At 52.3% G+C, this 25,906-nt stretch overlaps 1 protein-coding gene across 1 annotated transcript in view; it reads left to right on the forward strand.

The window, feature by feature from the left end:
- The window catches only part of LOC148645795 (uncharacterized), a 28,394-nt gene that overhangs the window by 312 nt on the left and 2,176 nt on the right, over positions 1 to 25,906 (forward strand). Inside the window, exons 2-37 of the mRNA XM_088611075.1 lie at positions 112 to 328; positions 1,272 to 1,397; positions 1,582 to 1,699; positions 2,564 to 2,702; positions 2,791 to 2,901; positions 3,068 to 3,137; positions 3,236 to 3,373; positions 4,117 to 4,281; positions 5,683 to 5,777; positions 5,855 to 5,981; positions 6,088 to 6,343; positions 6,478 to 6,530; positions 6,622 to 6,722; positions 7,320 to 7,471; positions 7,582 to 7,720; positions 7,988 to 8,098; positions 8,435 to 8,614; positions 8,843 to 9,082; positions 9,189 to 9,345; positions 9,481 to 9,609; positions 9,783 to 9,933; positions 10,737 to 10,780; positions 10,936 to 11,145; positions 11,622 to 14,719; positions 15,416 to 19,973; positions 20,249 to 20,472; positions 20,870 to 21,044; positions 21,371 to 21,609; positions 21,841 to 22,024; positions 22,465 to 22,726; positions 22,829 to 23,007; positions 23,372 to 23,441; positions 23,690 to 23,802; positions 24,452 to 24,492; positions 24,625 to 24,747; positions 24,971 to 25,894. Of these exons, the coding sequence (XP_088467201.1) occupies positions 256 to 328; positions 1,272 to 1,397; positions 1,582 to 1,699; positions 2,564 to 2,702; positions 2,791 to 2,901; positions 3,068 to 3,137; positions 3,236 to 3,373; positions 4,117 to 4,281; positions 5,683 to 5,777; positions 5,855 to 5,981; positions 6,088 to 6,343; positions 6,478 to 6,530; positions 6,622 to 6,722; positions 7,320 to 7,471; positions 7,582 to 7,720; positions 7,988 to 8,098; positions 8,435 to 8,614; positions 8,843 to 9,082; positions 9,189 to 9,345; positions 9,481 to 9,609; positions 9,783 to 9,933; positions 10,737 to 10,780; positions 10,936 to 11,145; positions 11,622 to 14,719; positions 15,416 to 19,973; positions 20,249 to 20,472; positions 20,870 to 21,044; positions 21,371 to 21,609; positions 21,841 to 22,024; positions 22,465 to 22,726; positions 22,829 to 23,007; positions 23,372 to 23,441; positions 23,690 to 23,802; positions 24,452 to 24,492; positions 24,625 to 24,747; positions 24,971 to 25,894 (13,275 nt within the window). The 5' untranslated portion in view covers positions 112 to 255. The remainder of the gene's footprint in view (positions 1 to 111; positions 329 to 1,271; positions 1,398 to 1,581; positions 1,700 to 2,563; positions 2,703 to 2,790; positions 2,902 to 3,067; positions 3,138 to 3,235; positions 3,374 to 4,116; positions 4,282 to 5,682; positions 5,778 to 5,854; positions 5,982 to 6,087; positions 6,344 to 6,477; positions 6,531 to 6,621; positions 6,723 to 7,319; positions 7,472 to 7,581; positions 7,721 to 7,987; positions 8,099 to 8,434; positions 8,615 to 8,842; positions 9,083 to 9,188; positions 9,346 to 9,480; positions 9,610 to 9,782; positions 9,934 to 10,736; positions 10,781 to 10,935; positions 11,146 to 11,621; positions 14,720 to 15,415; positions 19,974 to 20,248; positions 20,473 to 20,869; positions 21,045 to 21,370; positions 21,610 to 21,840; positions 22,025 to 22,464; positions 22,727 to 22,828; positions 23,008 to 23,371; positions 23,442 to 23,689; positions 23,803 to 24,451; positions 24,493 to 24,624; positions 24,748 to 24,970; positions 25,895 to 25,906) is intronic.

Here is a 25,906-nt window from a genome sequence, read left to right on the forward strand (position 1 = left end):
GTCTGAGTGACCAGTGTGTGTGAACGACCAGTGTGAGTGAGTGACCAGTGTGTCTGAGTGTCTGATTGACCAGTGTGTGTGAGTGACCAGTGCCTCTGTGTCTCTGTCCAGAGAGCCCTGTGTGAGCAGATCCTGTCCAGCCCAGCCTTGTCCTCCTGCAGTGCCCTGGTGCCCCCGGCCTCCTTAGTGCCAGCCTGCGTGTCGGACGTGTGCCAGTGCCCACAGAGGAACCAGTCCCACTGCCTGTGCGCCACCATGGCCGAGTACTCCCGCCAGTGCGCCCACGCCGGGGGGCGCCCCCAGAACTGGAGGACCCCCAGCTTCTGCCGTGAGTGTGCTGGGGATCTGAGTGCACGTAGGAGCAGTGAGACAGGAGCCCCAGCTCCAAGCCTGCTGCCCTCCTGGAGCAGGGAGCCCCTGTGCTGCAGAGGGCAGAGATTCCCTCATCCTGCAGCCCAGAGGAGCAGACAGGGCTGGATCTGACAGGACTGAGTGTCAGCAGGTCAAACATTCTCACTGAAACTGAAGTTTCACACTTCAATGACAGCAATGCAGGATCAGAACAATCCAGTGACAAGTGTGAGGAGACTGTGAACTGTCTGCAAACAGCAAACTGGGACTGTCTGCTTGAACCTACCTGTCTACCTGTCCATCTGTATACCTGATCCATCCTGTATACCTGTCTACCTAAACTCTCCTGTGTACCTGAGTGCTCCTGTCTGCCTGAACCAATGTGTCTACCTGTGTCGCTGAACCTGCCTGCCCTTCTGTCTTCCTCTATACCTGATCCTACCTGTATACCTGATCCTACCTGTCGACCTGTCTGCCTGTCTACCAGTATACCTGATCCATCCTGTATACCTGTCTGCCTAAACTCTCCTGTGTACCTGAACATTCCTGTCAACCTGAACCTACCTCTCTATCTGATCAAACCTCTCTACTTGAACTTACCTGTCTGTCTGCCTGTGCCTACCTGTATACCTGAGCCTACGTCTCTACTGTACCTCTCTGCTTGAACCTACCTGTCTGCCTGTCTATACGTTTGTCTGTCTACCTAAACTCTCCTGTGTACCTGAACTTTCCTGTCTACTTGAACTGATGTGTCTACCTGTCTCCCTGAACCTGCCTGCCCTGCTGTCTACCTCTATACCTGATCCTACCTGTATACCTGAGCCTACTTCTCCACCTCTGTGCTTGAACCTGCCTGTCTACCTGAGCCTGCCTGTCCTCCTCTGGACCTGAAGACCTGTCTCCTCCTGTCTTCTCTGCAGCCAGGACATGCCCCCGCAGCATGGTGTACACTGAGTGTGGGAGCTCCTGCATGGCCACCTGCTCCAACCCCACTGGGGGCAGCACCTGTACCAAGGAGTGTAGGAGCGGCTGTTTCTGCCCCCCAGGTAAAGAGACCCCCCATCCCAGCATGCAGCTGCAGGAATCAGGACTGACACCATGGATTTCAAATCAGATCATTCTTATCTGCTGTGTGCTGGGAGAACAAGTGTCCTGTCAATGTGCAAGAAACCCCCCCAGCCAGCTTGCCAGTTCACCCGTCTCTCACGGACACTGTCCCCTGTCTGACAGGTACTGTCCTGGACGACATCACCCACAGGGGCTGTGTGCCGGTGGAGCAGTGCTCCTGCACTCACAATGGCAAAGCCTTCTCCTCAGGGCAGTCCTACAGCAGCGCCTGTCGCAACTGGTACGCCTCTCACTGCACACTGTACAACACTGCACCGCACACACACAGCTGAACACCACCTGTACAACACTGCACTGCACACACACAGCTGAACACCAACTGTACAACACTACACTGCACTCAGCTGCACAGCCACTGTACAACACTGCACTGCACACACACAGCTGAACACCAACTGTACAACACTGCACTGCACACACACAGCTAAACACCAACTCTACAACACTGCACTGCACACACACAGCTGAACACCAACTGTACAACACTGCACTGCACACACACAGCTGAACACCAACTGTACAACACTGCACTGCACACACACAGCTGAACACCAACTCTACAAAACTGCACTGCACAAACACAGCTGAACACCAGCTGTACAACACTGCACTGCACACACACAGCTGAACACCAACTGTACAACACTGCACTGCACACACACAGCTGAACACCAACTGTACAACACTGCACTGCACACACACAGCTGAACACCAACTGTACAACACTGCACTGCACACACAGAGCTGAACACCAACTGTACAACACTGCACTGCACTCAGCTGCACAGCAACTGAACAACACTGCACACACAGCTGAACACCAACTCTACAACACTGCACTGCACAAACACAGCTGAACACCAGCTGTACAACACTGCACACACAAGGCAACAGTATGCAACACACATGAACGACACTCTGCACACATGTTCAGTCAACAACAGCATGAATGGGACTCTGATCCTCTTCTCTCTGCTCTGTGTGTCCCTGTGTGTCCCTGTGTGTCTCAATGTGTGCCTCTGTGTCTCTATGTGTCCCTGTGTCTCTGCGTGTCCCTGTGTGTCCCTGTGTGTCTGGGCTGTAGCACCTGTGTCGGGGGACAGTGGAGCTGCCAGGACCTGGACTGTCCTAGAACCTGCTCTGTAGAGGGAGGCTCCCACATCACCACTTTCGACGGGAAGCCCTTCACCTTCCACGGAGACTGCTCCTACGTCCTGGCCAAGGTGCCTGAGCAGACAGCTGCGCCTGCGCCGATACCTGCCCCTCTGTGTGCCTCAGCAGGGCCACCTGACCGTCTGCGTCTCCCCACAGGACTGCTCTGGCGGCCAGTTCACCCTGGTGGCGGAGATCGTGAGGTGTGGGCTGACGGAGACCGAGACCTGCCTGAAGTCGGTCACCCTGTCCGTGTCCGGCACGAGCACGGTGAGTCCTCAGAGACAGGCCGCGCTCATGCAGAGAGACGCCCTGCCGCCTCTTGGTGGCGCAGAACGAGCGGCTGTGTTGTGCCCAGTGGGCGATGGGCCCCGGCCTGGCGCTGGGGTGGCAGGGAGGCAGGTGCCCCTCTGACGTGTGCGTTGTGCCCCTGCAGGTGGTAGCAGTGACGCCCAGCGGCTCCGTCCTGGTCAACGGGATGCTGTCCCAGCTGCCAGTGGCCACCAGTGAGCTGCTCTCCTCTCCTCTGCTCTGCTCTGCTCTTGTCCTTGTGAGACTGGGCGAGGGCCCGTGTGCTGACGCAGCCTGTCTCTCGTCCTCACAGATAACCTGACCGTCTTCACGCCCTCCTCCTCCTACACTGTGATCCACACCAGGCTGGGCCTGCAGCTGCTGCTCCAGCGCTCCCCCCTGCTGCAGCTCTACGTCAGCCTGCAGCCCTCGTACCGGGAGCAGACCTGCGGTAGGACAGCCGCCTCGCTGTCCCTCTGTCTGTCTCTGTGTCCCTCCTGTCTGCCTCTGTCTCTCTCAGTGTCCCTCTGTCTGCCTCTGTCTCTCTCGGTGTCCCTCTGTCTGCCTCTGTCTCTCTCAGTGTCCCTCTGTCTGCCTCTGTCCCCTCCTGCTTCTCTCTGTGTCCCTCCTGTCTGCCTCTGTCTCCTCCTCTCTGCCTCTGTCCCTCTGTGTCTCCTCCTGTCTCTCTCTACCTTCCTTTGTGCCCATCTTGTCTCCCTCTGTGAACCTCCCTTCTCCCTCCTGTCTCCTCCAGTTTCCCTTGGTCCTCTCTCTGTCTCCCCCTCTGTCTCTCTCTGTGTCCCTCCTGTCTGCCTCTGTCTCTCTCAGTGTCCCTCTATCTGCCTCTGTCTCTCTCTGTGTCCCTCCTGTCGGCCTCTGTCTCTCTCTGTGTCCCTCTGTCTCTCTCTGTGTCCCTCCTGTCTGCCTCTGTCTCTCTCTGTGTCCCTCTGTCTGTCTCTGACTCTTCCTGTCTGCCTCTGTCCCCTCCTGTCTCTCTCTACCTTCCTTTGTGTCCATCTTGTCTCCCTCTGTGAACCTCCCTTCTCCCTCCTGTCTCCTCCAGTTTCCCTTGGTCCTCTCTCTGTCTCTCCCTCTGTCTCTCTCTCTGTTCCCTCCTGTCTCTCCCTCTGTCTCCCTCTGTCTCCCTCTGTCTCCGAGTCTCACGGTGTCCTGCCCCTCTGCTCTCTGTCCCAGGGCTCTGTGGGAATTACAACGACGTGCAGACAGACGATTTCCAAGCTCCGGGTGGGATTGTGGAGGGGACGGCCTCAGCCTTCGGCAACAGCTGGAAGAGCAGAGGCAGCTGCCTGGACGTGAAGGACAGTTTCGAGAGCCCCTGCAGTCTGAGCGCGGAGAACGGTACGCAGCTCCTGCCCCCTGCTCACCCGCTGTCCCACACACACGTGGCACCAGCGCCCAGACCCCCTGAAAAATCGGAATCGGATGAAACTCCTCATATTCTGGTTCCCAGCTTGGCTTCTGGCTCGTGCTTCTTGGGCAGTACATAGAGTAGCTCCAGCCACTGAACCTCTCGGAGACATCTGAGACATCTGAGCTCTGTGCCTGTGTGTTTAGTCAGGCTTGGTCTGTGAGCTCTGAGCCTGTGTGTTCAGTGAGGTTGTGTCAGTGAGGTCTATGCCTGTGTGTTCAGTCAGGCCTTGTCTGTGAGCTCTGTGCCTGTGTGTTCAGTCAGGCCTTGTCTGTGAGCTCTGTGCCTGTGTGCTCGGTGAGGTTGTGTCAGTGAGGTCTATGCCTGTGTGTTCAGTCAGGCCTTGTCTGCGAGCTCTGTGCCTGTGTGCCCAGTGAGGTCTGTGCCTGTGTGTTCAGTCAGGTCTTGTCTGTGAGCTCTGTGCCTGTGTGCTCAGTGAGGTTGTGTCAGTGAGGTCTATGCCTGTGTGTTCAGTCAGGCCTTGTCTGCGAGCTCTGTGCCTGTGTGCTCAGTGAGGTTGTGTCAGTGAGGTCTATGCCTGTGTGTTCAGTCAGGCCTTGTCTGCGAGCTCTGTGCCTGTGTGCCCAGTGAGGTCTATGCCTGTGTGTTCAGTCAGGCCTTGTCTGCGAGCTCTGTGCCTGTGTGCTCAGTGAGGTTGTGTCTCTGACCTCTGTGCCTGTGTGTTCAGTCAGGCCTTGTCTCTGAGTTCTGTGCCTGTGTGCTCAGTAAGGTTGTGTCTCTGACCTCTGTGCCTGTGTGTTCAGTCAGGCCTTGTCTCTGAGCTCTGTGCCTGTGTGCTCAGTGAGGTTGTGTCAGTGAGGTCTATGCCTGTGTGTTCAGTGAGGTTGTGTCAGTGAGCTCTGTGCCTGTGTGTTCAGTCAGGCCTTGTCTGTGAGCTCTGTGCCTGTGTGTTCAGTCAGGCCTTGTCTGTGAGCTCTGTGCCTGTGTGTTCAGTGAGGTCTGTGCCTGTGTGTTCAGTGAGGTTGTGTCTGTGAGGTCTGTGCCTGTGTGTTCAGTCAGGCCTTGTCTGTGAGCTCTGTGCCTGTGTGCCCAGTGAGGTCTGTGCCTGTGTGTTCAGTCAGGCCTGGTCTGCGAGCTCTGTGCCTGTGTGCCCAGTGAGCTCTGTGCCTGTGTGTTCAGTCAGGCCTGGTCTGCGAGCTCTGTGCCTGTGTGCCCAGTGAGGTCTGTGCCTGTGTGTTCAGTCAGGCCTGGTCTGCGAGCTCTGTGCCTGTGTGCTCAGTGATGTCAGTGTCCAGTGTCCTCAGCGTGGCTCAGGGCAGATCTCAGTCATCAGGCCTCTCTCTCACCTGCTGCTGTGCTTCCCCTCACAGAGCAGTTTGCCAAGCGCTGGTGCTCCCTGCTGTCCCAGAAGAAAGGTCCTTTCGCTGCCTGTCATGGTGAAGTCCTCCCCGATTCGTACGAGAAGGTACAGCAGCTCCTCGCTCACCTCTGTCCCCTGCAGCTGCTCCCCGACCCCCCTAATACCTGCTCCTGTGCCCCCAGAACTGCATGTACGACAGCTGTAACTGTGAGAAGAGTGAGGCCTGTATGTGTGCTGCCATCTCCTCGTACGTCCGTGCCTGTGCTGCTAAGGGGGTGCAGCTGGACGGCTGGAGAGCCAGTGTCTGCAGTAAGTGTCTGCAATAGCCAGGGACCTGGGAGCTTTCAGGGCAGGAAGTTCAGACACCTGAAGGGAGTGTTCCTGTGACTGAAACCCTGGTTCTCCCTTCCTTCAGCCAAGTACTCCAGCACCTGCCCCAGGACTCTGGTCTTTGGCTACAGCATGACCAGCTGTAATCGCACCTGCCGCTCCCTCAGCCAGCCTGACCCCACCTGTAGCGTCCAGTTTGTGCCTGTGGACGGCTGTGGCTGTGCCAAGGGGACCTACATGGACGAGGAGGGCAAATGTGTGCCACCTTCACAGTGCCCCTGCTACTACCAGGGCACAGTGGTGCCAACTGGCGAGACCGTGACCAGGGACGGGACTCTGTGGTGAGTTCCTGTCTGCCGGAGGGGTCCGAGAGGCACATTTCCACAGTGCACTGCTGGGAATCAGAAGATGAATTTGCTGCTCTTGCTTTGATCCAAGAGAGTGATGGTCTTGATGATCTCTGTTCCTCTTTCAGCACATGCAGCAGGGGAACACTGAACTGCATGGGGTCGACCCCCCTGAAACCAGGTACTCTCCTCTGGACTGAAATGATTCGTGAGACTGTGGCTAGATTAAGCACAAGGAACTAAGCGGCCTCTTGCCTCGCTCTCTCCTCCAGAGTGCACGAAGCCGATGATCTTCCTGGACTGTTCCAAAATTCAGCCGGGCTCCCCTGGAGCGGAGTGTCACAAGAGCTGCAGGACACTGGACACCGACTGTGTGAGTCACCGCAGCCCTGTGTCACACACTATAGTGTCGCTCCGAAAACACACTACACACACAGCACTGTGTCACACACTATAGTGTCACTCTGAAAACACACTACACACACAGCACTGTGTCACACACTATAGTGTCGCTCTGAAAACACACTGCACACACTGTACTGTCACTCCAAACACACACTGCACACACAGCACTGTATTGTCACTCCGAACATAGACTGATCACACTGTACTGTCACACACTGTACAGTCACTCCAAACACACACAGCACTGTCACACCAAACACAGACTGCACACACTGTACTGTCACACACTGTACTGTCACTCCAAACACACACAGCACTGTCACACCAAACACAGACTGCACACACTGTACTGTCACACACTGTACTGTCACTCCAAACACACACAGCACTGTCACACCAAACACAGACTGCACACACTGTACTATCACACACTGTACAGTCACTCCAAACACACACAGCACTGTCACACCAAACACAGACTGCACACACTGTACTGTCACCTGCATTCCACTGCCCTCTAGGGGTCATCCTGTCCTGGCTAATCCTGACCCTGTGCTCCCTGCAGATCAGCACACAGTGCATCTCTGGCTGCATGTGTCCAGAGGGCCTGGTGTCCAACGGCCATGGACGCTGTGTCCCCGTCTCCCAGTGTCCCTGCGTCCACAACGGACTGGAGTACAAGCCTGGGGAGAAAATCCAAGTCGGCTGCAACACCTGGTGGGCTGACCGTTGTGTTTTACCTGCAACTCCCCTTTCACAACAATGACACAACGTGAAGCCATATTTCAACAATGCTGCATTAAAAATGTCCCCTCTCCTGTTTCCAGCACCTGCAATGCCAGGAAGTGGCAATGCACGGACAGGCAGTGCCAGGGCTCCTGCACCATCTATGGAGATGGGCACTACCACACCTTCGATGGGAAGAGGTTCGACTTCAATGGCGAGTGTGAATACACCCTGAGTCAGGTATGCACTGCGCCGGGGAGGGGCCCCAGAGTGGTCCCCAGTCCGCAGAAAGAACCACCAGGACCCTCCTTTCTCCTTCCAATCGCCCATTTCCCTGCTTCTGCGACACGGGGAGTAAACTCTCCAGAGTCGGACAGCCTCACACACGAGAAGAGACCCGTGAATCTGACCTCCCAACTGCATGTCTCCCCAAAAGTCCTCGACTCAGGCAATGTCCCACAGGCCACCCAGACTGTGTCTCTCACCCCTGCTCTCTCCTGTGTGCAGGACTACTGCAGCAGCAGCCCAGACAACGGCACCTTCAGGGTGATCACTGAGAACATCCCCTGTGGCACCACTGGGACCACCTGCTCCAAGGCCATCAAGCTCTTCCTGGGGGTGAGACTCCGATACCCTGCCTGCAGCTCTCAGGGGATCATAACTGTCCCTCCTGCCTGGAGAATCACATCGCCACCCTGAGGACAGGACGCCTACAGCTAGACTTACCCGTGTTCCCTTTCTACTTCCAACTCACTCTCACACTGTCTCATAATTTAGACACCAGAGCTCGAGTCTTCATGGGAAGTGGGTTAAATTAACTGTGTGGAGGGGCAGCCGGATACTTCTAAGCCAGACACTCTGATGACATCTCCCCCTCCTCCCAGAAATCATCAGATTGCTACTGTCTGTGCTGACTGCAGTTCTGAGTAACGGATCGGCATGTTGCTCCTGCAGAAAAACGAGCTGCGTCTGTCTGAGGGGCGCTACGAGGTGGTGACGAGAGACACTGGCGCCGACGTGCCCTACAAGATCAGCCACATGGGCATGTACCTGGTGGTGGAGGCAAGCAATGGGCTGATACTACTGTGGGACAAGAGGACCAGCCTGGCCATCAAGCTCAGCCCCTCCTTCAAGGTAAAGAGACCCACAGAGATCTCACTATGCTCACGATAAGGAGCCAAACACAGGGCTTTCAGCATTGACTGTAACAAACCCATCACGTCTCATTGCATTCTGAGTGAGGAATATATTACACATGAGTCAGAAAGGAACATACCACAAAATGCCCTGGAAAATCTGAACAACTCATTGTCCCTCCTCTCCCCTCTCTCCTGCTCCTTCTCTCATCTTCTCCCTTTCCAGGGTAAAACCTGTGGCCTGTGTGGGAACTACGATGGCAAAGGGAGCAATGACTTCACCGTCATGAGCCGGGAGCTGGTGGTTAGCGCCCAGCAGTTTGGGAACAGCTGGAAAGTGTCTCCCAGCTGCCCAGATAAGACTGTGGAGAAGAACCCCTGCAGCTCCAACCCCTACAGGAAGACCTGGGCAGAGAAACAGTGCAGCATCATACAGAGCAGAGTGTTCACAGCCTGCCACTCTCAGGTACTGCAATCACACTGGGGCTGCAGGCAGCCCAGGGCAGGAGAAGATGGGAAGTCATCATACTGTATGTGAGAAGTGAGACATCTCTATGTCCCCCTGTCTGCAGGTGGACCCCACTCCGTACTACGACGCCTGTGTGACGGACTCCTGTGCCTGTGACAGTGGAGGAGACTGCCAGTGCTTCTGTACAGCTGTGGCTGCCTACGCTGGGGCCTGTAATGCAGCTGGGGTTTGTGTGGCCTGGAGGAGCCCCCAGATCTGCCGTGAGTACAGTTAGAGAGACCAACCTGTGCTAAAGCTGTGCTAACTCCCCTCCAATGTGCACCAGCAATGATACAAAAGTGCACGTAGAACTGCAAGGAGTTCAGCTTCTGTTACTCTCTCTCTCCTTCCCCCAGCTCTGTTCTGTGACTTCTACAACCCCCCTGGAGAGTGTGAGTGGCACTACAAGCCCTGTGGCTCGCCCTGCATGAAGACCTGCAGGAACCCCTCAGGGGAATGCTCCAGTCAGATCCCAGCCCTGGAAGGTAGGAACGTCACTCCAGAGCCTTTCAAAGACTCTAAACAAAAGGTGCAGAATTGCTGGTTAATGATGAGGTTCATCTCATGACCTCTGATCTTGCACAGATGTTTAAGCAAAGAAACCCATTCATCCTCAAACCTCTAAGCTGCTGTCACTCTGTCCTACTGTGGTGAACAGGCTGCTACCCCAAATGTCCCCCCAAGAAGCCCTTCTTCGACGAGGACTCGATGCGCTGTGTGGCCAGGAGGCAGTGCGGCTGCTACGATGCCAATGGGAAACGCTACAGCAATGGAGAGAGAGTGCCGTCCACAAAGAACTGCGAGGCCTGGTAAGACTGGCAGGAGCAGCCCAGCTGTGGGCACAGACAGGGTTGTTGTCATTAAGCCAGTCAGCCTTGCAGCAACATGGATGACATGAGCAGCTTCTGTGTGAGTCTCTGTCTTTAGATCAGCAGCTGCTTTGCTGATTACAGAATTGCTAGAACTTCACCCCCTTTCAGGATATTTCTCCCAGGTGACCAGGAGGGAGAGACATGGGAAGGTGACCAGGAGAGAAGGACATTCAGACTGGTTTAATGTTCCAGCAGGAATTTGTCACAATGCTAAATATAACTGGAAACATGGAAGTCATTCAAAATGTAAACATAAGATGCTTTCCATCTAGTGGGTGGAATTATAGGGCCAGTCAGACCATGCCAAACAGTCCTGTAAGAATAGCTCCTGTTCAAGGTCAAACCTAAGGATTTTCTGAATCACACAGACCGATCTCCTTACTAAAGACAGACTACAAAATAACATTCAATCCTTAATAGGAGGCTCTTTCTTTCACATCTCTTTCAAGATTTGACTACATATGAACATTATGAAAATTATAGAAAATGACAGATTTGTTTTTCATCACATTTGTTGCAGGATGTGGTGTGAAACAGACAGTTCCCATACAGGAATAAAGGAATCTGTTCTAATTTTATTTGCTGTACCAACATTACATAAACGTTGAAATGAATATATTAAGAGCTTATACGGAATAATGTAAAATCTGCTTAGATAATCAGAAAAAAATAGTTCTTATTTCTATTTCATATTTATAGATGGAATACTTTCATGTTTGCTTCCTTCTTATTCTCTGCAGCTATTGCTCAATGAAAGGAATACAGTGTTCTCATGAACCCAAAGGTGAGTAGAGGCCATTCATTCACTTTCCCCTCATGCAATAAAATAACGAACACACTCACCACACAGGCACCGTTTCCAAATTGGATTGCTTCAGACACTGTGCACTGTTTGGCATCACATGTCTCTTGAGCTGTCGTATTTCCCTTTGACTCCAGAATGCAAGTGTGTCTACGAGATGCAAGAGTACCCGCTGAACGCTGTGATCTACAACACCACCGACAGTATCGGAGGCTGCATGTCGGCCGTCTGCGGACCCAACAGCACGATCCAGAGACGGGTGTGGCCCTGTGCCATGACCACTGCAAAGCCCACAACCCCCTTCCAGTTCACCACAAGACAGCCGGCCTCTACCACCTCAGGACCAGGTGAGGACCAGGGGTCTGCAGCAGCTCCTCTAGAACCAGGAGAGCAACAGAATCCATTGAGCTGCAGGCTCAGCTCCTTCATGGGGCCTCTTCACAATCTGCAGGCGAAGTGCAGGGGTCTGGGAAAGTGTTCGAGTCCTGACTTTTATTACAACCTGGAGATTCACTACATTGTAGTTTGCTTTACCTTACACATTAAAAACAACAGATGCTTGATCTAGAAAACCAAATATCTGATGATAATGGTAGACCATGATATTTCTGTAATTAAGGGAGTTCTCTTTTGTCTGAATTATTTGGGTGTTTATGCTTCAGAAACTGATCATAACTATTCTACAGTGTGAAAGAAGTGCAAAGCACTTTCTAATTTCTCACTTTCATCCCTTCAAAGTTTTATACCAATTGTTCTGACAAACCTTTTCCTTAACCCAGGTTCATATTTTAATGAATGCCCTTTACCCCGCCTTCCTTCACAGCTACTTCTGCAGGACCAACAAAAACCTCTGTTGCTCACTGTGAAGAGGAGACCTGTGAGTGGTCAGTCTGGTACGATGTCCACCAACCTGATATTGTGAGAAGCGATGGAGACTTAGAGACTTTCACAGCCATCCAGGAAAAAGGCTACTCCATCTGCAAGACACCCAGCGACATACAGTGCAGGGCCAGCAGCTACCCAGACACGCCACTCAGTGACCTCACCCAGGTGGTCCAGTGTGACAAGTCCGTGGGCTTGGTCTGCCGCAACTCTCAGCAGTTCCCTCCCTTCTGCTACAACTATGAGATCCGAGTCCTGTGCTGCAGCTACAAGCCCTGCCACAGCACCACCCCTGCCCCCACAACATCCACTCCTCACAAGTCCACCGTCTCCGGCACCACTAAGTATACCACCAAGCCCATCAAGACAACTGCCTCCTCCAGCACCAGGACAACCTCCGCCCACACCAGCAAGCTCACAACCCCTGGGCACACCAGCAAGACGGCATCAACGAGGATGACGCCCACGCAGGCACATACCCGGACCACTGAGACGACCCCAGTCAAACTGAGCACTCCTGCTCCAACTCCACTCACAAGAACCACCAAGATCGCATTCACGTCCAGCAGCGTCCCCACCTCCCTGTCCACCAGCTCCCCCACCACCTGCAAGCGCCAGTGTCAGTGGTCCCAGTGGTTCAACACCCATTTTCCCACAGTGGGCCCCAGTGAAGGAGACTTTGAAACGTACGACAGGATTAAGGAAAGCGGAGGAAAAATCTGTGGTCAGCCAAGCCAGATAGAGTGCAGTGCGGAGAATTTCCCCAACAAGAGCATAGCGGACGTTGGACAGGTCGTGCAGTGCAATGTCTCCCAGGGTTTGCTGTGCAGGAACGCGGATCAGAGTGGACGCCTGCCGCTCTGCTACGACTACAAGGTCAGGGTGCTCTGCTGCAGCCTGTACGAGTGTGAGACCACAGTCGCTCCGCCCACATCCAGCAGAGCATCGCCAACTACCACAGGATCAGTGAAAAGCACCACTCGAGGCACCACAACATCCACCTTTGAGGTCAGGACAGGAAGCACCACTGTTCCCAAGACCGGAGGGCTTGTGTCCACGTTGATCCCAACAGTAACGAAAACATCTGCTCAGACCTCTCAGACAAGGACAACTACAGCCCGGACAACTAGGATTCGGACAACATCAAGCTACATTTTGGATCTAACAGAAACCATGCCCGACCTGACACTACCTCCAGACTTCACCAGGACCACTACTGAAAGAACCACCAGAGAAACAACCTCCAAGAAAACGTCTCCAGAAACTCTCCCTTACGCCTCCACAAAACCCCTGTCTACAACCACTAGCCAGGTGACAACTTCTCTGAAAACCACTCCTGTCAAGACCACCGTCACTCCCAGAACCACAACTAAAGTCATTACAGGATCAACCACCAGGGCTACTTCAGGTCCAGTAACTTCCAAGAGGACCACAACACCCAGAACTTCAACATCTCCTGGAGTCACCAGAACGACACATCCAGGACACAGTACCCGTGTGACATCAATGCACCCAGTAAGTCACAATAAGACTACAGCCTGTAAGCCCTTGTGTAGGTGGACACAGTGGTTTGATGTCAACAAGCCCTCAGAATCATCTGGAGGAGATTTTGAGAATGTCACTGGAATTAGCAAAGCTGGATTCAAGGTGTGTGTGAATCCCAGGAACATTCAATGCAGAGCTGTCGATTTCCCCAAGACAAAACTCTCTGAGCTCAATCAGAACGCATCCTGTAACCTGAAGGGTGGACTAACGTGTTACAACCAGAAGCAGCTTGGCCCACAGAAAATGTGCCTGAACTATGAGGTGAGGTTCTTGTGTTGTGACTCATGTGAGAAGACCACAGCTATACCACACACCACAAGACCTACAACATCCAAGACAACACCAGGCAAGACTTCAACATCTTCAGCAATCTCCAGAACAACAGGTCCAGCTCAAAGTACCCGGGTGACATCATCCCTCCCAGTAACAACCACAAAACCCCAGTCCACAACTCCCACTCACCTGCCAACTTCTCTAAAAACCACTCCTGTGAAGACCACCATCACTTTCAGAACCACAACTAAAGTTATTACTGGATCAACCATCAAATCCACTTCAGGTCCAGTAACTTCCAAGAAGACCACAACACCCAGAACATCAACATCTCCTGGAGTCACCAGAACGACACATCCAGGACACAGTACCCGTGTGACATCAACGCACCCAGTAAGTCACAATAAGACTACAGCCTGTAAGCCCTTGTGTAGGTGGACGCAGTGGATTGATGTCAACAAGCCCTCAGCATCATCTGGAGGAGATTTTGAGAATGTCACTGGAATTAGCAAAGCTGGATTCAAGGTGTGTGTGAATCCCAGGAACATTCAATGCAGAGCTGTTGATTTCCCCAAGACAAAACTCTCTGAGCTCAATCAGAACACAACCTGTAACCTGAAGGGTGGACTAACGTGTTACAACCAGAAGCAGCCTGACCCACAGAAAATGTGCCTGAACTATGAGGTGAGGTTCTTGTGTTGTGGCTCGTGTGAGAAGACCACAGCTATACCACACACCACAAGACCTACAACATCCAAGACAACGCCAGGCAAGACTTCAACATCTTCAGCAATCTCCAGAACAACAGGTCCAGCTCAAAGTACCCGGGTGACATCAGCCCTCCCAGTAACAACCACAAAACCCCAGTCCACAACTCCCACTCACCTGCCAACTTCTCTAAAAACCACTCCTGTGAAGACTACCATCACTTTCAGAACCACAACTAAAGTTATTACTGGATCAACCACCAAATCCACGTCAGGTCCAGTAACTTCCAAGAAGACCACAACACCCAGAACATCTACATCTCCTGGAGTCACCAGAACGACACATCCAGGACACAGTACCCGTGTGACATCAACGCACCCAGTAAGTCACAATAAGACTACAGCCTGTAAGCCCTTGTGTAGGTGGACACAGTGGTTTGATGTCAACAAGCCCTCAGAATCATCTGGAGGAGATTTTGAGAATGTCACTGGAATTAGCAAAGCTGGATTCAAGGTGTGTGTGAATCCCAGGAACATTCAATGCAGAGCTGTCGATTTCCCCAAGACAAAACTCTCTGAGCTCAATCAGAACGCATCCTGTAACCTGAAGGGTGGACTAACGTGTTACAACCAGAAGCAGCCTGGCCCACAGAAAATGTGCCTGAACTATGAAGTGAGGTTCTTGTGTTGTGGCTCGTGTGAGAAGACCACAGCTATACCACACACCACAAGACCTACAACATCCAAGACAACGCCAGGCAAGACTTCAACATCTTCAGCAGTCTCCAGAACAACAGGTCCAGCTCAAAGTACCCGGGTGACATCATCCCTCCCAGTAACAACCACAAAACCCCAGTCCACAACTCCTACTCACCTGCCAACTTCTCTAAAAACCACTCCTGTGAAGACCACCATCACTTTCAGAACCACAACTGAAGTTATTACTGGATCAACCATCAAATCCACTTCAGGTCCAGTAACTTCCAAGAAGACCACAACACTCAGAACTTCAACATCTCCTGGAGTCACCAGAACGACACCTCCAGGACACAGTACCCGTGTGACATCAACGCACCCAGTAAGTCACAATAAGACTACAGCCTGTAAGCCCTTGTGTAGGTGGACACAGTGGTTTGATGTCAACAAGCCCTCAGCATCATCTGGAGGAGATTTTGAGAATGTCACTGGAATTAGCAAAGCTGGATTCAAGGTGTGTGTGAATCCCAGGAACATTCAATGCAGAGCTGTCGATTTCCCCAAGACAAAACTCTCTGAGCTCAATCAGAACGCATCCTGTAACCTGAAGGGTGGACTAACGTGTTACAACCAGAAGCAGCCTGGCCCACAGAAAATGTGCCTGAACTATGAAGTGAGGTTCTTGTGTTGTGGCTCGTGTGAGAAGACCACAGCTATACCACACACCACAAGACCTACAACATCCAAGACAACGCCAGGCAAGACTTCAACATCTTCAGCAGTCTCCAGAACAACAGGTCCAGCTCAAAGTACCCGGGTGACATCATCCCTCCCAGTAACAACCACAAAACCCCAGTCCACAACTCCTACTCACCTGCCAACTTCTCTAAAAACCACTCCTGTGAAGACCACCATCACTTTCAGAACCACAACTAAAGTTATTACTGGATCAACCATCAAATCCACTTCAGGTCCAGTAACTTCCAAGAAGACCACAACACTCAGAACTTCAACATCTCCTGGAGTCACCAGAACGACACCTCCAGGACACAGTACCCGTGTGACATCAACGCACCCAGTAAGTCACAATAAGACTACAGCCTGTAAGCCCTTGTGTAGGTGGACACAGTGGTTTGATGTCAACAAGCCCTCAGCATCATCTGGAGGAGATTTTGAGAATGTCACTGGAATTAGCAAAGCTGGATTCAAGGTGTGTGTGAATCCCAGGAACATTCAATGCAGAGCTGTTGATTTCCCCAAGACAAAACTCTCTGAGCTCAATCAGAACGCGACCTGTAACCTGAAGGGTGGACTAACGTGTTACAACCAGAAGCAGCCTGGCCCACAGAAAATGTGCCTGAACTATGAAGTGAGGTTCTTGTGTTGTGGCTCGTGTGAGAAGACCACAGCTATACCACACACCACAAGACCTATAACATCCAAGACAACGCCAGGCAAGACTTCAACATCTTCAGCAATCTCCAGAACAACAGGTCCAGCTCAAAGTACCCGGGTGACATCATCCCTCCCAGTAACAACCACAAAACCCCAGTCCACAACTCCTACTCACCTGCCAACTTCTCTAAAAACCACTCCTGTGAAGACTACCATCACTTTCAGAACCACAAATAAAGTTATTACCGGATCAACCATCAAATCCACTTCAGGTCCAGTAACTTCCAAGAAGACCACAACACCCAGAACATCTACATCTCCTGGAGTCACCAGAACGACACATCCAGGACACAGTACCCGTGTGACATCAACGCACCCAGTAAGTCACAACAAGACTACAGCCTGTAAGCCCTTGTGTAGGTGGACACAGTGGTTTGATGTCAACAAGCCCTCAGCATCATCTGGAGGAGATTTTGAGAATGTCACTGGAATTAGCAAAGCTGGATTCAAGGTGTGTGTGAATCCCAGGAACATTCAATGCAGAGCTGTTGATTTCCCCAAAACAAAACTCTCTGAGCTCAATCAGAACGCGACCTGTAACCTGAAGGGTGGACTAACGTGTTACAACCAGAAGCAGCCTGGCCCACAGAAAATGTGCCTGAACTATGAAGTGAGGTTCTTGTGTTGTGGCTCGTGTGAGAAGACCACAGCTATACCACACACCACAAGACCTATAACATCCAAGACAACGCCAGGCAAGACTTCAACGTCTTCAGCAATCTCCAGAACAACAGGTCCAGCTCAAAGTACCCGGGTGACATCATCCCTCCCAGTAACAACCACAAAACCCCAGTCCACAACTCCTACTCACCTGCCAACTTCTCTGAAAACCACTCCTGTGGAGACCACCATCACTCCCCGAACCACAACTAAAGAAGGAGAAACTAGCCATGAGGCAAAATCTACTTCAGCTTTTGTGACCTCTGAGAGGACAACCACACCCAAACCGTCAACTCTTCCCACAACTGCCAAAACTACAGGTCCGGCTCAAAGTACCCGCATGACATCATCTCTCCCAGTAACAACCACAAAACCCCAGTCCACAACACCTACTCACCTGCCAACTTCTCTGAAAACCACTCCTGTGAAGACCACCATCACTCCCAGAACCACAACTAAAGAAGGAGAAACTAGCCATGAGACAAAATCTACTTCAGCTCTTGTGACCTCTGAGAGGACAACCACACCCAAACCATCAACTCTTCCCACAACTGCCAAAACTACAGGTCCGGCTCAAAGTACCCGCATGACATCATCTCTCCCAGTAACCACCACAAAACCCCAGTCCACAACTATTCACCTGCCAACTTCTCTGAAAACCACTCCTGTGGAGACCACCATCACTCCCCGAACCACAACTAAAGAATTTGAAACTAGCCATGAGGCAAAATCTATTTCAGCTTTTGTGACCTCTGAGAGGACAACCACACCCAAACCATCAACTCTTTTCACAACTGCCAAAACTACAGGTCCGGCTGAAAGTACCCGCATGACATCATCTCTTCCAGTAACAACCACAAAACCCCAGTCCACAACACCTACTCACCTGCCAACTTCTCTGAAAACCACTCCTGTGGAGACCACCATCACTCCCAGAACCACAACTAAAGTCATTACTGGATCAACCACCAGGGCTACTTCAGGTCCAGGACACAGTACCCCAGCAACATCATCGCACCCAGTAACTGGAGCGGTTGTGTCCACTGTGATCCCAACAGTAACGAAAACATCTGCTCAGACCTCTCAGACAAGGACAACTACAGCCCGGACAACTAGGATTCGGACAACATCAAGCTACATTTTGGATCTAACAGAAACCATGCCCGACCTGACTCTACCTCCAGACTTCACCTGGACCACTACTGAAAGAACCACCAGGGAAACAACCTCCAAGAAAACGTCTCCAGAAACTCTCCCTTACGCCTCCACAAAACCCCTGTCTACAACCACTAGCCAGGTGACAACGTCTCTGAAAAGCACCATGGAGACAACGCAGGTCGTGAAAACTACAAGTGAAGCAGCACATAGTAACACTGTGACAACATCCACAGCAGTTCCCATGAGTTCACAACGATCTACCGCAACGACCAAAACAAGAACTACAGAGTTTACTACTGAAAAGAAAACAACTGAAAAGCCCACTTCTGGAATACCATCAATAACATCTTCTCATGTGTCTCCTGGACAAACAACTCCTGGAAAGACTACCACTGCTCAGACCACTAGTGAAAGGATAACTACAGGACAAACAACACAAAGACAGACTATTGCTACTACAGAGACATTACCTGGATTTTCCACTACTGTAAAAACCACTCCTAAATTTACAGCCTCCACCACAACCCCTCGGATATCCACAAAACCCCAGTCCACAACACCTACTCACCTGCCAACTTCTCTGAAAACCACTCCTGTGGAGACCACCATCACTCCCAGAACCACAACTAAAGAAGGAGAAACGAGCCATGAGACAAAATCTACTTCAGCTTTTGTGACCTCTGAGAGGACAACCACACCCAAACCGTCAACTCTTTTCACAACTGCCAAAACTACAGGTCCGGCTCAAAGTACCCGCATGACATCATCTCTCCCAGTAACCACCATAAAACCCCAGTCCACAACACCTACTCACCTGCCAACTTCTCTGAAAACCACTCCTGTCAAGACCACCATCACTCCCAGAACCACAACTAAAGAAGGAGAAACGAGCCATGAGACAAAATCTACTTCAGCTTTTGTGACGTCTGAGAGGACAACCACACCCAAACCATCAACTCTTCCCACAACTGCCAAAACTACAGGTCCGGCTCAAAGTACCCGCATGACATCATCTCTCCCAGTAACAACCACAAAACCCCAGTCCACAACACCTACTCACCTGCCAACTTCTCTGAAAACCACTCCTGTCAAGACCACCGTCACTCCCAGATCTACAACTAAAGTCATTACAGGATCAACCACCAGGGCTACTTCAGGTCCAGTAACTTCCAAGAGGACCACAACACCCAGAACTTCAACATCTCCTGGAGTCACCAGAACGACACATCCAGGACACAGTACCCGTGTGACATCAACGCACCCAGTAAGTCACAATAAGACTACAGCCTGTAAGCCCTTGTGTAGGTGGACGCAGTGGTTTGATGTCAACAAGCCCTCAGCATCATCTGGAGGAGATTTTGAGAATGTCACTGGAATTAGCAAAGCTGGATTCAAGGTGTGTGTGAATCCCAGGAACATTCAGTGCAGAGCTGTCGATTTCCCCAAGACAAAACTCTCTGAGCTCAATCAGAACGCGACCTGTAACCTGAAGGGTGGACTAACGTGTTACAACCAGAAGCAGCCTGGCCCACAGAAAATGTGCCTGAACTATGAGGTGAGGTTCTTGTGTTGTGACTCATGTGAGCGGACTACTGTTGCACCACACCCTACAACACCTGTAGCATCTACTACACCTAAACGCACGACTGCTGCCACTACCAAAGTCATTACCGGATCCCCTCCTGCCACTACTGAGAAGACGACTCCCATGAAGACCACCCGGGTGGTGACCAGCCCCTCGGTGACCAGTGCCAGGACACAGTGTGTCTGCCGCTTCCAGGAACAGAACCTTCCTCCTGGTGAGGCTGGAGACTTTTTGTTATTCCTTGTTTGGGGTCTTTGTGCTTAGTATGCTGGACACATCTAACAACAGAGAGGCTCATTTCTACAAATTTTCCACAAAAGGTTTAAACGATAAGTGCATTTCTTTCTCTCTAGTTTGTTGATTATAAATTGCATTCGGGGGTTTTAAATAGAATCATCTTCCCTCACAAAGTTCACCCCCGTGATGTACACAGACCTCATTCTGAAAGTATTATTAAAAACTACTGTCCATTCGCTTGTCTTTGTTCAGGGAGCACCATATACAATACGACAGACAATGGCGGGTGGTGCTACATTGCTTACTGCAACGCCACCTGTGGGATTGAGAGACACGTTACGGAGTGCCCCTCCACTCCCAGTGCCCCAGCCACCACTGCGGAGACAACAACAGGGACCCCCAAGACCTCAACCCCAGGACTACCGACCACCACAGCTCCAGAGAAAGACTGCTCTGCTGTGTTTCCGCCAAGAAAGGTAAGGACACAGCCCAGCCCCTCCAGCGTCTGTGATTCATGCCGAATGTGACCCTGTCTCCTGTCTGTCCCTGAGGCGAGGGTACTGACGTCAGTAATCACAGACAACAGGGCTCTTGTAATGCTGTCATTTACAGTGCTGTCCAGAGTAACCTGTCTATGTACTGCAGCAGACTTACTAAGTAGCTACAAAGGGTTTAGTCCCAGCTCTCCTTCACATCGGAGTCAACAATAAGAGGCAGAGAGAATTGCACCAGCAGGCATCATGGTGTCTAGAGTTTACACCAATAAGACTGCTTCACTGAAACTCCTGCTGCAGGCCCCTCCTTCCTGGGCTCTGTTAAAGGGACTGGAGGAGAACAGTTGTGAAGCGCAAGCCTGTGAACTTGTCCCCCCAGCTGAACGAGACCTGGAAGATAGACAAGTGCACCTACGCCACCTGCGAGGGGCCCAACCAGATCTCCGTGCAGCCCGTGAAGTGCAGCCCGGTGCAGCCGCTGACCTGCGCCAACGGCCGGCCGGCCCACAAGGTGTACGACGCCACGGGCTGCTGCTTCCAGTACGAGTGTGAATGTGAGTCTCTGCTCTGCCCGAGGGCAGGGGTGGGACGCCCGAGACACAGTCATGCCAAGTGTCTCAGAGAGGAGCGTGTTGCTTTCAGCCCATGTATCTCAACACAGGCAGAGCAAGGGCCACAGTCTGTACCAGAGCACATGAAGACATTTCAGTCTTTAACTGCTTCCTCAGAGCACCTCAAATGCAAACGAATCTGCCTGCTGCTGCTGAAACCCAGGACCCCAAGCAGCTGTGATGAATTGCTCTTCCTCAGCTCTTCTCCAGCTGAGCCTCCTCCTCTTGAGGACCTCCTGTCCTCACCCCCCCTCCTCCCTCTCTGACAGGCGTGTGCGCCGGCTGGGGGTACCGCCACCACATGACCTTCGACGGGACGTACTACCCCTACAGCGGGCCGTGCACACACGTGCTGGTGCAGCAGGTCGCCCCGCGGCTCGACCACTTCCGCGTCTACGTGGACGACGGGGACTGCCACGGCCGCAGGAGGGGGCGCTGCGCCCGCACCCTGCGCATCTTCTACCAGGCCAACGAGGTCACGCTGACCCAGAGGGACCGCCAGAACCTGGTAACCAGCAGCACCCGCTGGCCCCTGCGCCAGCACTGGCCTCTCTAGGCTTCTGTTCCGGCTCTGTGGCCCCAGATCCTTCCTGACCTGGAGCTGCAGAGTCGCATGTTCCTGTCCCCACTCCTGGGAACGTGTTTGTTCACAAGTGCACTGTAAAAACGTTCAGGGTCCGGCGCCCCTGACCGAGCGTCGACCCCTCTCCCTCTCTCTCTCCGGTCTGACCGGCCGCAGGTCTTCTTCAACGGCCGACGAGTCTTCCCCAGCCTGTACAGGAGCGGCTTCAAGATCTCCTCCACCGGCGCCAGCCTGAGCGTGCAGATCGTGGACATCAATGTGGACGTGGCGTACGCGGGCATGGTCTTCGTGGTCAGCGTGCCGTACAAACTCTTCTCCCACAACACCGAGGGGCTGTGTGGTGGGTGTCTGCTTTGCTCGGAAAGCACCAGCTGAGGCCAGAGCGTCCCACTCAGTGCCAGTTACCACATGACGTCCTCTGGATTGTAACTAACTCCACCTAAATCAGTGCACAGATAACTGTGTTCTGTACTACTGCTTGATCACCTCCTGCCAGTGCTGGGCAGCTTTTACTGAGTGCAGCAGAATCAAATTGTGGTGTGTGGGATCCTGCAGGACTCTAAGATCATTTTTAGAAAGTCTAAGAGGCCTAGGATTTGAATTGTGGAAGTTAGGCAGAGGCACACTGAGTAACAAAACGCAGCTCTGGAGTGAGAGTGTAGAAACACACAACAGGCAACTCTTCTGATTTTCTCACTTCTCCTGGAGCTGTCTGACCCTCTGAGGGCTTTGACCCTTCCCTTCCAACACCAGTGCTCAAGCGCAGCTCCTCCTCCACAGGCACCTGCACCAACCAGAGGGCGGACGACTGCCAGCTGCCCAGCGGCGACATCGCAGACTCCTGCACCAAGATGGCCAAGGAGTGGCTGGCTCCTGGCCAGAACAAGTCAGCCTGTGAGCAGCCCATCTCCACCACGGCCGCGCCAACTTCACAGCCCACCACGGCGCCAACGCCTTCCCGCCCCACTGGGACCCCGACCACTGTCCCGTCCACCCAGACCACCCCCTGCAAGTCTGCCCTCTGCGACCTCATCCACAGCGAGTGAGTCACCCTGCAGACTCAGCTTGCCCTCACAGTGTTGCTCTGGGGTCGGGGACGTGCTCTGTTGCTTCACGGAGATAAGCCTGCTCCTCTCTGCCACAGAGTCTTCCGGCCCTGCCACGCCCTGGTCCCTCCAGAGCCCTTCTTCCAGTCCTGCGTGGCGGACGCCTGCGAGCTGGGCGATGCGGACGTGGAGTGCAGCGGTCTGGAGAGCTACGCCGCCCTGTGTGCAGAGCAGGAAGTCTGCATCGACTGGAGGACCCACACTGGGGGCCAGTGCTGTGAGTCTCAGCTCGATACTCACTGCTGAAGGACACGGCACTGCTCTGCGCCCATGTTGTCCGGATCAGCCCCTCGTACCTCTACAGGGGCCGTGCTGTTTCCCTGAGCGCCCATCCTGTTACCTAAAAGCAACATCAGTGACCTGTTGAGATCATGCAGTGCCAATTTGATCACATCATGAAAGTGAAATGTTTTGCACCAGATTCTTATCATGAGCTTATGAGCAGTGGAATCTGAGTCAGAACTCAAGAAGAGGTATTTCTGGTCGGCAGTGACTTAAGAGGACCTGTCTGCCATGTCTCCTGTGCTGATTTCTCACTGTGTCCTGTCCTATCCTGACACTCTGCTGCTGTGTCTCTGCAGTGTTCCCGTGTCCCAGTGGGAAGGAGTACAGAGCCTGTGGGTCCGAGGTGGAGCTCACCTGCAATCACAGGTACAGCCAGACAGTTCAGGGGCTCCTGGGAATGACAACCTCCTGCAGCTGCTGAGAGAAGGGGCTTCAGTCTCTCTGTCACAGTTTGTCTTTGTCTGTCTTTGAGGCACTGAGCTTCTAACTTATATTGTCATGAATTATCTGCCATTGTCTCTAAGATTGCATAGATATTGTGTAAATTGGATATATCCTGCACACATAAAAAAACTTTAGAAAACTGTTTCTTCGTGTCATCCCTGTATCGAAAGGTATAATGAGGAATTTGTCAGCAGTGAAAGGTCTCATCTGGCCGAGGGCTGTTTCTGTCCCAATGGAACCATGCTGTCCAGCCCCCATTCGGATATCTGCGTGTCCTCCTGCGGTGAGCCTGCTGACCGACTGACCCCCGACTCGCTCACAAGACCTCTGTCTTTCTCTGATTGATTTCTGCAGCACAAGTAACACTCAAGGATCTGTACCTGAGCTGTTTGACAATAGGGGCCCACCACAGCCCAATATGAAGCTGCACAGTGTTTCCAGCCTCTAGTACCCTGACATGAATTCATGCATGACGCAGACATGATTCATGTGTGATCTGATGGATGCAGTCTGCAACCTGATCTGTCCTGTTTCAGCAGTCTGCTTGAGGTGGGGGAGAGGGCTGACTCAAACAGTGAGCTTTGCTGGGGTAACTGATCTGAATGAGGGAGGATTCAAGCAGCTCGTTAGGGACAAAGATGGGGTGGATGGAGATAGTCCACTGCACTGGACCACACTGGGGAAAGTTCAGACACAGGACCTCACAGGCCCACAGCCACTCTGAGTGGCTCCAGTGTGAAACAGAACCAAGACAGAGATCAGAATCCAGCTATGTGAAACTCTTTCAGTTCCCAAGTCACAGAGTCTAGTCAAGGACAAAATTATCCTCATTTTGTACTCAAGATATCCAATATCTAAGATGTCCAGTGCAGGATTTATATGACTGATTGACTGATCTTGTGTTGTTAACGGTGCTCATTCTGCATTTGCAGAGCCCAGGAACGTCTGTGTCCTGAACAACATCGAGTACCAGGTAAGAGAGACCCTCCCCCCTCCTAGGGCCACTCGGAGAGCAGGGGAGGTCTGTGCACCCCTGAACCCCTGGAAGAGCTGCGCGGTGCCGTGGTGAGGATGTGTCACATGTCTCCTGTCCTGTCCTGTGCAGCCTGGGGTGATCGTGCCGGTGTCCCTGTGCGAGGAGTGTCAGTGCACCTCTGAGATAGACCCCTTCACACAGCTGCACCAGATGCAGTGCAGGAAGCAGACGTGCGACAGGAACTGCCCAGCGGTGAGAGATGTGATACAGCTCTGATGTCCTACTGGTGCGATTGATAGAGGAGAACTGGACAGAGCCTGGAAAGTGTGTAGATGAAGGAAGGAGACTCTCAGAGCACAAGGCAGCTGTTGAGCCTTTGCTTGTTAGGGGGCCCCTGCTGGGACTGAAGCCCCTCACACGTGTGTCTCCACAGCCCTGCCTCTGCTGTTAACTGTGCTCTTTCCTCAAACCACAGGGTTTCCGATACCAGGAGGTCCCTGGCCAGTGCTGTGGAAAGTGCACCCAGGTTGCCTGTGTCTTCCCCATGCCCAACATCCCGGGCAGCACTGGCAACACCGATGGCAACACCACTCCCACTGGCAGCACAGGCCACACTGGCAACACAACACCTAAAGGCAACAGTGGCAACACAACACCTAAAGGCAACACAACACCTAAAGGCAACAATGACAACACAACACCTAAAGGCAACACAACACCTAAAGGCAACAATGACAACACAACACCTAAAGACAACAATGACAACACAACACCAAAAGGCAACAATGGCAACACAACACCTAAAGGTAACACAACACCTAAAGGCAACAATGACAACACAACACCAAAAGGCCACAATGACAACACAACACCTAAAGGTAACACAACACCTAAAGGCAACAATGACAACACAACACCTAAAGGCCACAATGACAACACAACACCTAAAGACAACAATGGAAACACAACACCTAAAGGCCACACTGGCAACACAACACCTAAAAGCAACAATGGCAACACAACACCTAAAGGCAACAATGACAACACAACACCTAAAGGCCACAATGACAACACAACACCTAAAGGTAACACAACACCTAAAGGCAACAATGACAACACAACACCTAAAGGCAACAATGGCAACACAACACCTAAAGGCCACAATGACAACACAACACCTAAAGGCAACAACGACAACACAACACCTAAAGGCAACAATGACAACACAACACCAAAAGGCAACAATGGCAACACAACACCTAAAGGCCACAATGACAACACAACACCTAAAGGCAACAGTGACAACACAACACCGAAAGGCAACAATGACAACCCCACACCAACAGGCAGCAGTGGGAATCCGAGTGGAAATGGTGAAAGCCCTCTGTATGAGCTGAAGGTGAGTAAGAGC

Source organism: Lepisosteus platostomus, chromosome 18 (genome assembly GCF_059453375.1).
Source record: "Lepisosteus platostomus isolate fLepPlt1 chromosome 18, fLepPlt1.hap1, whole genome shotgun sequence".
NCBI classification, from domain to species: Eukaryota; Metazoa; Chordata; class Actinopteri; order Semionotiformes; family Lepisosteidae; genus Lepisosteus; species Lepisosteus platostomus.